This window comes from Myripristis murdjan, chromosome 19 (genome assembly GCF_902150065.1).
Source record: "Myripristis murdjan chromosome 19, fMyrMur1.1, whole genome shotgun sequence".
Classification (NCBI taxonomy): domain Eukaryota; kingdom Metazoa; phylum Chordata; class Actinopteri; order Holocentriformes; family Holocentridae; genus Myripristis; species Myripristis murdjan.
The window spans coordinates 15,744,709-15,756,999 of NC_043998.1; the positions used below are offsets into that span (position 1 = coordinate 15,744,709).

The window sequence follows — 12,291 nt, forward strand, 5'->3', positions numbered from 1 at the left end:
CTCTCAGAGAAATGAGGCACTCATGTGATTTGAGATAGCCTTCAATAATGGTCATGCCCTGGCATTGAATGTAATGCTTTTAGAAACCTTTTGACCTGAGGAAAAAAAAACATACCCTGCCAATTTTCGTTATTCCTCTAATACATGTATGACCTAGCATTTGCCTTAGTCAGCAGTAAGTGATGGATGTCAAAACACGGCCTATGTATAATGCATACAGCATCACAGATTTAATGTGCTTACTTGTCAGTCTGAGGAAAGCAAGGAATGTCAAGTCAATTTGAATTCCATCTTGTGTCACTTATTTTCTATTTTGTGGCCCCACACCGTACACACATTTTTTCACGTAAAAGGTTTTCCTTCCTGCACGCAGACACACTCTAAGGGAAACAAAATGAGCAGTATGTCACATCTATTATACATGAACTAATATTTGACCCTCTCAAAAATACAGTAGCATCGCACTCAGCAACTTTTTGCTTTACAAATGACCAGGAATGGATAAAACAACCCAACATATTTGCTCTCTTTGTATCCTTTGATGAAGTGCTGAATATTGCATCAACAGATATGTTTTACAGTATGCTTCTTTCCATCTTAGGCTTCACGCCACCAGGGATGGATAGATCCTCCCCTGAGAACAGTCCAGTTCATGGATTAGTGAGGCAGACCTCTGTCACAACTGGAGCAAATATTCCCATCATCACAGAACTAGGTATGTTTGCTGCTGTATATTGTGCATCTGTTTCAGTTCATTGAAAATTTAGCTTTAATTTTCTGCTACATGTATACTATATGCATGAGTTTTCTTGTTGTAAACATTTGAAAAATATAATTATGCACTTAGAGGCTGTCAACGCTTGATTAACAGTACTAAAGATCCAGTCTTTATATGTTTTTTTTCCCTTGTTGACATACTCCAGTAACTGTTTTTCCCCAACACTTGTCTAGCACCATTAGCAAAACCAGGCAAAATACTGCCTGTGATTTCATTCAGTCAGGATAAAAGCAGTGGGACCAGCATACAAATGATAACAGAGCTGGGTAAGAAGTGCCTCTGTCCTGTACTGCAGTGTTGTAACTGCTGCTGCCTCCACATCGGCTTCTTTTTGATTTCTCTGGCTGCACAAGAGGCCCAGTCCATTCCCATGGCATCACTTTGAGCACATTTTACCCTCAGTTCTGGTTGAAATTGCCTGTCTTGTTTTCGGCCCCCTTATCTCAAAGCGGATTTTTTTCCCTTTTATTTTTCTAAGAATTGCAAGGCCTTTGATCCCTCAGAAGTCCTTGTGGCTGTTTTCATAGCATCTTCTGTCGGATCATATTCTCTGGCCAATGCCCTCTTTCATCTCAGCCCTGTCAATATGACTGACATTTACTTTTGCAGAATGTCCTCACAGAAGTAGCACTTCTCAAACAAAATTTGACATCATTACGTTTTTTCCAGCTACTGCATGTGTTTTTGCGCTCAAAGATATCTTCAAAACGGTTCTAGGGCAATGAGATACTTTCATTTGTTTTGACATACAAGTACATGTAATTGGAAGTTCTGTCTTGGATTTACTAGACAAACAATGGCATATTGGTGTTACTGATATTAACCTCGGGAGGACTTACTGCTTTGAATCAAGGCCTGGAGCTTTGACAATATGCATGGTGTCATGAGAGTGCATGAATGGCCTGGATATGGAATGTGGCAGAGGCAAGATGGCCACAGTGCCTAACACAAATACCAGACTCAGATGCATTCAGTTGCATGAAGAAAACCAAATGATTTTGGCCAAATTAGTAACTAAGAAAATATGACTATTTGTCAAATTATACACTGATTTCCAATACAGTCCATATCTGCAACTGCTGACTGTTGTGCACAACCACTCTACCAGGCATTTTGTTCTTCACTGTTGACTCGAGTTCATGTGAATCAAGTATTTGCCTGACGTGCTGCTGAAACACACACTGCATGCTGTTTCTCAACACAGATAATACTGTATTATCTGCTCTGGTAAATGTACAAGCAGAATCTAAGTAAGTGATATATTTTCCCTACAGTCAATGACTCCAATGTTCAATTCCTGGACCAAGATGATGATGATGACCCAGACACAGAGTTATACCTCACTCAGCCTTTTGCCTGTGGGACGGCCTTTGCAGTCAGTGTGCTGGATTCGTTAATGAGTGCTGTAAGTCAAAATTATTTCAACTCACCTACAATAGATCCAAAGAAATTACAATGGATGTTTTGTGCAACGACAGACGCGATGCCCGATCTGGAATATGCAAAGACATCTTATGATATCGAGACAGATCGTAGTGGCATACCTCTAAATATTGGCATTCTCTACTCCTGCTAAAACAATAGATGACAAGACTGGCACTTGTACAAGGTATGATGGCTTCATTTGTCTGCCTTTCAGTTTGAGTGAGGTTAGAACAAAGCTGCCTTCAAGTGCGCTCTGGTGTAGACAAAGGTAATGCTACCTAATGGACAGCCCTCATCCATCATCCTAGTCAATAGTGCTGTCAGCAGCCGAGGGAGATGTCACTGTGCCGTACAAGCAGGCAGAGACAGGAGGCTGCACTGCTAAGAAAAGGGCAGACATTTGCCCTTGCTTGTTAATATCAACAAAACAATAAGCAGTTGTTATTAAAAAGGCAACAAGTAGAGCGAGGAAATGCATTACGATATACTGCAGCCACAGGATTAATATGCAGTTCATAAAGTTGTTTGTCCCACAAGTCCAGCAGATACTTCTCCCCTATTTAGGTTTAAGACATGCCTGAACAGCATGTGTAACATGTGTAAAGACTCCCTCTGTCTCTCTCTGATGTAACCTGCAGTAATTGGTTTCTCCTGTCTTTTCACTCAGCGTCCAGGTCAATGTGACGCGACAGAGCGGGACTAGATTGCGCCGCTCAGACCGGCTGGCACTTTGAGTAGGGCTCACTCGCGACTTTGGTGATGTTTGCTTAAGGACTTTCTCCCCCTCTTATACCTTCATTCCCTCAGACATACTTCAATGATAATATCCTCACCCTGATCCGGACACTGGTAACAGGCGGGGCGACACCGGAGCTGGAGGGGCTGCTGGCAGAGGAGAATGCGTTGCGGGGCGGCTACAGCACGCCACAGACCCTGGCAAACAGGGACAGGTGTCGTGTTGCACAGCTGGCCCTGTACGACGGGCCCTTCGCCGACCTGGGGGTGAGTGACTGGTCCTGTCACCCAAGGGTCAAGCACATCTTTCTTTGTTCGTGTTGTCTGGCAGGGGAGTTGGCTTTGGTCAAATGAGACATGCTACTAATGTACGGCTGTTATTCAGAGTTGAGATAAGTTTCTGCAGCAGGGAATTTTATGTCAAAAACTGCATGTCTGTGCTGCAGCTGTGGTTTACTGGGCTTCCTGATCAACTGAGTTCTGCGTCAGTGATATTAAAAGTTGTAGTTTAAGTTCTCTAATGGGAAGTATCTGTTCACTGTGAAATTACTGTCAAATTATTGTCAAATATTGTATGTGTTTTGAAGAAAAACTGAAGTAACATGGCATTTCTGTGATGAGATTTTTCTGTAAAAGGACGAGGCATACAATGTAATTTGATTCTCCAATTTCAGGGTAGGTTCCAAACAGGATGAAACCACTTAGATTAATAGTGTACACATTAAGGCCTATTATAAAAGTAATTTATAATCATAAATACAATTGATATTAGTGCCCACAGACTGGCATAATACAAATGAAGGACTATGCTGATTAAAGGATACATTAAGTGTTATTCCCAGGCTGTACACGGTACAACCACTAGCTTTAGTGAGGTTTAACTTATCACTCTGCCGCTGCTTCATGCTAGCCTTGAAATTTTCGACCTCCAACAACACTGTATTCATGATGTCCACCCAGGAAAAACAGATTCTCTTTTCTTTGGTATTCCCTGTGGAGGAAAATTCAGTTTCTTCTTCTCGTCAGCATTCATTTGTCCTTGACGGCCGACACCATGAAAGTCACAGGTCGCAAATTTATATGACAGAAATTCTGAGGTTCTACTAAATGCATCATTCGCGGAGTTAGCAGCAGAACCGCGTGGGTGTATTATTGTAAAAATGCTATTTTTAGGTTGACAATTTAAAGACATATTTGACTGTGCTGTGAGGTTCCTGTTTTCAAAAAGGACATTTATAACAGTTTTGATGCACAAAATGAGTGTCCTGTTGGACTGAAGGCTAGTAAGAAGTAAGAAGCTGCAGCAGAGGGGGGAGCTCCTACTCACTGAAGCTGCCAGTAAGGTTGTGCTGCAGCTGTGCTATTGTTGTGTAGTTACAAATGAGGGCTATCAACATTTTACAATGGCCTGTGTTGAAAAATACTGAACCTATCACACCTAATTAAAAATGTAAATGATTCATATTCAGCAAAACAGTTCAGAAAATAGGTAACAGGCTAGCCTAGGCGACTGCAGACACAAATGATTTAGGATTAGAAAATGATGAAAATGATGGCCAATGTCCTTACAGGCCAATGAAGTGCACTTTATTTCCAGCATAAGACTAAAAATATATCTTAGTCTCAACACAAAGACATGACTGAATTACAATCTATGTACTACACAGTGGACAATATTCATTTTGGGCTTTGTCATGGTGTGATTTTTTTTTTATTTATTGCTTTTGTTGAGTGCTTTAGTTTCCTGGTAGCAATGGATAAGATGTAGCCTGTTTGCTGCATTATATTTGTGTGACTGTGTTGCAGGATGGTGGCTGTTATGGCGACCTGTTCTGTAAAGCATTGAAAACCTACAACATGCTGTGCTTTGGCATCTACCGATTACGAGATGCACATCTAAACACACAAAGCCAGTGTACCAAACGGTAAGTTCACTTGGCATCCTCACATTCAGATACTCAAAGGTTTGGGGCTGAACAATACATAAAAAAAATAAATCTTAGCTATGATTTAGACAAATGTCACATGTTTTATCCTTAAAATATTGAAGCCCCTGTGATCTGGATATTGCACTTAGTCATGTTGCAATTTTGATGACATTTTAATAAATTGTTCAGCTGTAATCCTTATAATCTGCAGTCATATTTAAAAACAAATCACTTTTACATCAATAATATAAACTCTCTTCCCTAGGTATGTCATAACCAATCCACCGTATGCATTCGAGCTGGTGCCCTCAGACCTAATATTCTGCCTGATGCAGTTCGACCACAACGCCGGCCAGTCTCGAACCAGCCTCTCCCACTCCTCCCATTCATCCCATTCCTCCAGCAAAAAGAGCTCCTCCGTCCACTCTATCCCAACCACCAACCGCACCAACCGAGCCAAAAGCAGGGACTCACGAGACAAACAAAAGTATGTGCCCCTCTAAAGCTGTCTGATTGTCTATGTCCGTGACCAGTGCCTGCCAACAATTACTGTTGTCCTGTGTGTCCAGACAGACTGTAACACGTCTTGCTGTGGCTTTGTGTGTTTGTCAAGTCTGAATGAGTATGTGTGTGTTACTTTGAGCTGTCCTACCATTTCTACGGAGTCGTCTTACACGTGGCTCAGGTGTAACATCATGACTACCAGCGCCTCACGCTCGGATAAGATATGGATTGGGTTGCATTCAACAAAACCATATACAATAAAGTACATTCTGTCGCTTTATGAGGAAACATTTTTCCCTTTAAGACTTTTCTATTTCTCTCAGCCATGGAGATTTTTCTTCCGGATGTTTCAAAAGCAACTTTATGACCTCCAGAGTTTCTCACACTACAAGATATGCTTTGTGTTACAAGAAGCAACACGATATACAACACAGCACAACTTAGCCTTGCCCTCTCCCACTGTAGAATTGGCAAACACTTGAAGGCATTTAATTTGACTTACTCTACAGTATGTGCTCGCTTGTGTTAACAACTCTCTCCTCTGCTGTACTGGTCACCGGGCGGGTCTGTTTAGCTCATAATTATCGCATTCCAAGTTTTGTTCTGTTGAGACATTAAATTAAAGCTGAACCATGTTATACTTGAATTGCACTTTATTTATTATATATATTTTGTATATGATAGTGAAAGGAATAGTTCACCCCAAAATGAACACTTTGTCATCAGTACTCACCCCTCCTGTCTTTGGAAACAGCAGTGAAGTGACTTCATATCCTTCTTCGCCAAAACAACTGGAATGAGTTCCAAAAAGCAGGAAAAAAAAATGATCGTAAAACTACTCTAAACAACACAACCCAAGAGTTAGACTGACACGTGTGTGTTAAAGTCCAACATGTCCTGCATTATCTCTTACATATTCCATTAGCACACAGGTGTTGCCTTCTAATACTGTTGGAGTGGTAAATACTAATGGGAAAGATGAATATTACATAATGCTTAAGATGCCAAAATGCGACATTCTGAAATGATCTCTCTTCATTTAAGTTTTAGGTGCCAACCAGCCCCCGCCCCAACCTTTAGCGAGTAAACTTGATGAAATATCAATTACAAAACTGATGTGCATATTGCCCTCTTCATTGTGCCGTTGCGGCACAAAGTATCTCAGTGTCACATGGTTTCTAAAACAGAAGCAGCTACTTTTGTTTCAGGATCCATTGTTTTCCCGTTCCTGCCTAAAAACTACATAAATACATTGAATGGCTGTAAAATTCTGCATTGTGAGTTGACGAGGAGCACACACAGCAACACTCTTTCTCAAGATAGCTGTTAGTGCTAAACATTTGGCTACACTAGGATGATGAAGTTTTTAGCAATATTATGGGCTTTTATTTCTGCTGTTGTTGGAACTTTTTGTGGAAATGTTTCATTTTTGGCTGAACTATTCCTTTAACATCACTAAAATGAACTGTCTTAATAATCAATATTATGTCACTTAGAATGAGTAACCTCTACGAAATACTCAACCTTATGTCCTCTTCAATGCCTTTTTTGATAGTGACTTCCTCGAACATTCAATCAGTATATATATATATTTTAATTATATTGTTGTATTCCAGTATGAATCATCATTTATATCAACATTTTTGCTTCAAAAAAGTACAAACTGCAACCATCACTAATAAAGTTCCATCTGAAATTATAAATGTATTGTCTTCACATGTCACTGCATTTTATGGTATATTTTATTCAGTTAAACTTAAAGAGTTAGTTTCATGGCATTTTAGCACATGACTCGGTAAAATGTTGAATTATTTTGTGAAGGACCTGTGATTGTGACACTGGTACTAAGGAGTGGTTACAGTTACTGACTAACTGATCCTGTCTTTTTAAGCTTCAGTGTTATAATCACAGATGGATGCTACTTGATAACGTTTTAGTGGATGCTCAGTAAAAACTACATTCTCTCATCTTGTTTCTGTGGGTAAATATTCACATGCTTGACACATTTCTTTTTTTGAGTGTAGGTTCAAAAGTCAATGAGAATGTGTTACATTTTAACAGCTGCTGAATGAACACTACAGTCTTTCTATGGTTAGTAACCTGTGCCCACATGAACTGAAATAACTTATTTTTATCCGCACAAATTCATTTACATTCCACATTTTGCAGAGATTCATTTATGTTCGACATGCCATTGCTGAACCTTATTGTTTTGTGGTGATTTCTAACACTCGGTATGCCAGCTGCATGCTGCTCATTGGGTTCTAAAATCCAGACATTACCTTCAAATTGCTTCGCTGGCGGGCATGGATCCAATCGTCTGCCTCACCCAAACATGAGTTATAACTCACAGACACCTTCTAATACTATTTAAAGATTTCTGACATGATCCATTTTCATTTCCATTATTTTGTTTGTAATTGTTGTGCTCTTTAACCTTCTCTACATTCAGAACATCTGCTGTTTTTATCCTTCTGATCATCATGCTGCACAGTTTTAGTATGATTGAAACATTTCCCATTAGCTTACATTTAGTATACCACTTTCTTTTTCCAAAGTGCAACAAGGATGAATAGAGTGAGCCAAGGTATGGAAGTGAATGGCAATGCATGATGTTATATAATGCATCAAAAACGGTCATGTCCTTGTTGACTCTGAATGAAAGCAGTCGAAGGGTACTTCGACTGTAGTTTTAGAGTTTCCCATGACTGCATCAGGACCGCATGACTATAACCTATGCAGTATTTCCTATGGTCACTCATAGGTATGGCTGCTCAATGTCTGATCTTAACTCAGTGGTTTGATGCTACTTCAGCTTTATCTCAATTAAGTCATTCGTGTTGTTGGCATATGTAGTTGTGTAGCACTACTGCCTTAAGCCACATCTATGAAAATACATGTATATGGACACAACCAAGTGGATGAATCACTAATGGCTTAATGTGCCAGACTATCCCTTCTGTAGGAAAATAAAGTTGCATCAAGCCAAAGCCTGAAGCCCCTCAAAAAAAAAAGAGAAAATCTAGCGTGAATCTTGTTCCAGTTTATATCTCCCTTATTAACTCCTAACCTGATTCAGTGAGGTATGAAAACTGATTTCTGATGAATAACTTGATGAATGCATGTCTGCTGACCAACACAACAGCATGTTTCAGTGGCCGTATGGTACATGTGAATTAACTCAATGTCTTTGGACTTGGATGATTCACACTATGCAGGTGAAAATTGGGACATTGGGACATCATGCGCAGCTTATCTGCTATTCTAAATCTTTGGAGTATATTTTTCATCATGTCAGAAAACTCTAATTTTCCTATGAAATATACACCGTCTCCCAATGTTCAGTGTGCACTTGAAACAGAAACCAACCAAAGCAAGGTGATGTGGAAATCTGATAACAATGAAACTGTGATTGACCGTCCATGGACCATTAACTCTCTGATGTCCCTCCTCTTTGTCTCTATATGATTCTGGCTCTTTCTCAGAAAAGACATGGTTTACAGATGAGCCAGAGAATACCCACCTGAGGACCATACAGATCAAGCCTGTGAATAGCCTCACCGCCAACCAAGTCAATCAGTATAAATCCACAAGCAACTTGATTCCACCCATCAGAGAAGTAGAGGATGAGTGCTGAACTCCAGACCGCTGCCGACACTTGGACTCTTGGACTCTCAGCAGACTCATGCTGAAGGTGTTAGGACTGGAACCGGGATATTTTCTCATCTGCAATCATTAAGCAAAGGATCAAATATCAGTGACATGATGGGACAAACACTTTCCATATCCATCTGTAAAGTTGTTGAACCACAGTAAGCTTATGAGCATATTTAGGATCATAGGTGAAACATACATGGAGACAATCATCAATCACACAACCATTAGTTTGCACAGCTCAGCTTTAGTGGTGACCAGACTCCATGACTTTTTTCCATTTTGGGGAATGAGGGTCACATGGAGGAGAACAGCAATGTAACTATCATTACAAATAAGAGGTAATTATTATGATTAATGGATCAAGTTTTGCGATTGTAAGCGTTGCCTTTTTAGCTGTCAATGAACAACTACTGCATATATTTTACCCGGTGTTGCAGAGTTCTTCTGTACAGTATGTTCAAATGTGTATTTTACATCCAGCTGCAATCCCACCACAATGGCATTGTTAGTGACTGACTCTCAGTGATTCCTTTGCCATTAGGAGCTAATTCACAACATTTGTGACCGTTAAGATGGCCGGCGTCCATGTCAACATGGCGCTCGGCTCCAGCCTTATCTCTCCATTTATTTTTGTCTTATCTTTGCCTTTCAAAATTATGTTTGTTATAAATGTTTTCAAATTGTTGTTTGGTTGCAATGTCCAAAATTCCCCAGAAATCTTACTGAGTTTGAAAAAGACTATTAATCTCAAGCTTTTAGAAATACTCAAAGTTTCTCCAGGGGTTAAAAAGCTTTGCTAGGAAATTTTCAGCTGAAAATGTAAATAGCCAAATATGATAGAGCTGTTTTGATGGAGATATTACGATGCTATAAAACAGTTAAATTCAGTAATAACAGTAGCAGAGCTGTTAATGTACTGAGACGGCATAGGCAGCAGAGCCAAACGCCGTGATATAGCATCATACCATAACTCTGTAGGTGAGTCGAAACAATGTGAAAGCCACATATCGCATGAAGTGGGCACCTCTGAGTCCTCCTCTGGCTGTAAGCACTGCCTGACACAGGATTGTCTTGGAGGCCATCACGTGCTTGTATGTACTCCATGACCAATCTTAATGCCATAATCAGCCATGTTCATGCTTTTTTTAAGATACTCCAAAAAACAGCTCTATCATAAAGAGTTCTTTTGGCTATTTCTATTGTACGTTCTGCCAGCCTCTGTTCTGTTGACATCGGCTTTAGATAAACCAACCTGGTGATCAGTCACATATCTCACATCCACATCCCAAACAATTTATGCACCTCTGTTGAGGCACCCATTATTTATGTTTAGGTTTTTAAGCAAATGAGAGCAACAGAATGCTTAGCCAAGAGCGGAAATAAATCTTGTCTTATTGGAATAATAGAGTGTTGCTGTATTGGTGCTGTTGTCACTTTGTCTTCAGGAGTGATGAAGGGAGAGTCACGGGAAGTAGCACACAATCTAGAAAATTACTAATTCACAGAAGATGCTTCAAAGTGTAGCATAGGGGCCACGTTTGATGTAAAAAGAGCAAGGGTATGACATTTTTACTGGCACAGAAGTCATCTAAGCCCTCCATCCCTCAGTGCCAGTAATGTGCCAGGCAGTGCCGAGGCCAAAGGAGGACTCCAGAAGACCCACTGCTGCGAAAAGAGGCTTGTATTGTAGCTGCATTTAAGAAAAATGTTACTTTTGCAGTGAGACTCAGAAATGTACTTTCCTCTTTACTTTTCCATCTTGCCAGCTCAGAGTCCATACTTCAAAAAATAGTCTTTGAATCTTTTTTTCAGCTGCAAAAAAAAAATATTTACAGGCAATGTAACTCCCTGGACATGACTAGAACTAGTAAATAATTTGATCAAAAGTCTTAAATTCATTTTTAAATTAATAATAGGAGAGCCTAATAGCAAATCTCATTTGCTGACATACTTTATGTACTCTTTAAATGAATCTGTAAAGTTTTCTGTAAAATATTTCTTTCTAGTGTATACTTGTTTGACAGATAGCACCTGTGGGATTAAGAGGCGTTTGGCATTGCAGTCTAGTTTGTATTATTTTGTGCTTTTTTTTTAGCACATCGACTTGTGGATACAACGACAGTGCTAAGTTAATATTTCTGACTATGTCATAATACCCAATAATAAATACAGTATATTGTCTTGTACAAATAGGGTTGTAAATAACTTGTACATGATTTCATTTTGTATTTTCACAAATTAAAGCTGATGTATTGTGTTCTACAGTATGTCGTGTCTTTTTTTAATCATTATTTTATCTACAAAATGGTAATAGTTGTTCCTACTTCAAAATCGAGGACAGGCTCAGTGCAGCGAGCTTGACTGTACAGCAGCTCCACAGCACATCTTACACATCTGTTTACAGTCTCCCGTGTAGCACAGAGGGACTAGTCTGTCCTATATAAAGCCCCCTCCTCTGACACAAGGCGCTTTGTGATTGCTAGACAAATCATCTGACATGGGACACCTCGGTGCACCCTCTGGATAATGGCTGATAAAAACACTCTCCACATTCTCACCTTGGGGATGGACTGGGCCCATCATGTTGCTTATTAACGATTTTACACACCACAGCACTGCGGGAGACTGTCAGCATGCCAATAATATTTACAGTCTGACACCTCGCCACTACATAGGCAACTTGAGAGGCTGCTGATTGCACTGATCGTCCTGCCAGCGGCCTTGTCCACCCCTTAGCAAAACACTGAGCTGACATGTAGCTATCATAAATAAATGAAAACGTTGCTGCTCGCTGGGGCATCATAAAGAGGAATAGAACAAAAAAGGATTTTGCATTAAAAGAAACTGTGCGCTGATGTGCTGCACTGTGCCTAATTAGTGTCAGTTTGTACCCATTTGTGATAACTATTTCATTAAAAATCCTCTTATCAGTCATGATCACATAAAAGCCGATAGTATACAATACTGATTTGTTTTAGAAGATGAGAAATGACAGGCTGGTGTCAGTGTTGATCAAAGTTTGCAAATTAGAGTTTCAGAATATTTCTCCAAGTTAGAAGTAATCTCACTGAGTTAAACCACGAAAGGCAGAGCCAAACCACAGTTTTTCCTGGCTCAGTAACAGATGGAACCTCATGAGATCGACAAGGGGCAAGAGAAAAGCCAAAATTACGAAGCCAAGCGTTCCTGATGAACTAATTGTTTATTTTGCTCCGCCCATTAACACAACCAATGAGATTATTTTTGCCTCCGAGAAATGTTTGT

The 12,291-nt window shown here is 39.9% G+C and overlaps 1 protein-coding gene across 14 annotated transcripts in view; it reads left to right on the forward strand.

Annotated features, from left to right (window-relative positions):
- LOC115378136 (calcium-activated potassium channel subunit alpha-1-like) overlaps positions 1 to 11,291 on the forward strand; it is an 86,599-nt gene extending 75,308 nt beyond the window's left edge. For 7 of the 14 annotated variants that reach the window (XM_030078295.1, XM_030078296.1, XM_030078298.1 and 4 more), the window contains 7 exons: positions 602 to 715; positions 952 to 1,044; positions 2,053 to 2,183; positions 3,011 to 3,205; positions 4,745 to 4,863; positions 5,132 to 5,353; positions 8,856 to 11,291. In XM_030078295.1, the coding sequence (XP_029934155.1) occupies positions 602 to 715; positions 952 to 1,044; positions 2,053 to 2,183; positions 3,011 to 3,205; positions 4,745 to 4,863; positions 5,132 to 5,353; positions 8,856 to 8,877 (896 nt within the window). In that variant the 3' untranslated portion in view covers positions 8,878 to 11,291. Of the gene's footprint in view, positions 1 to 601; positions 716 to 951; positions 1,045 to 2,052; positions 2,184 to 3,010; positions 3,206 to 4,744; positions 4,864 to 5,131; positions 5,354 to 7,928; positions 7,958 to 8,855 lie in introns of all 14 variants that reach the window. The other 7 variants (XM_030078297.1, XM_030078301.1, XM_030078302.1 and 4 more) reach the window with 2 other exon arrangements.
- Positions 11,292 to 12,291: the final 1,000 nt, after the last annotated feature.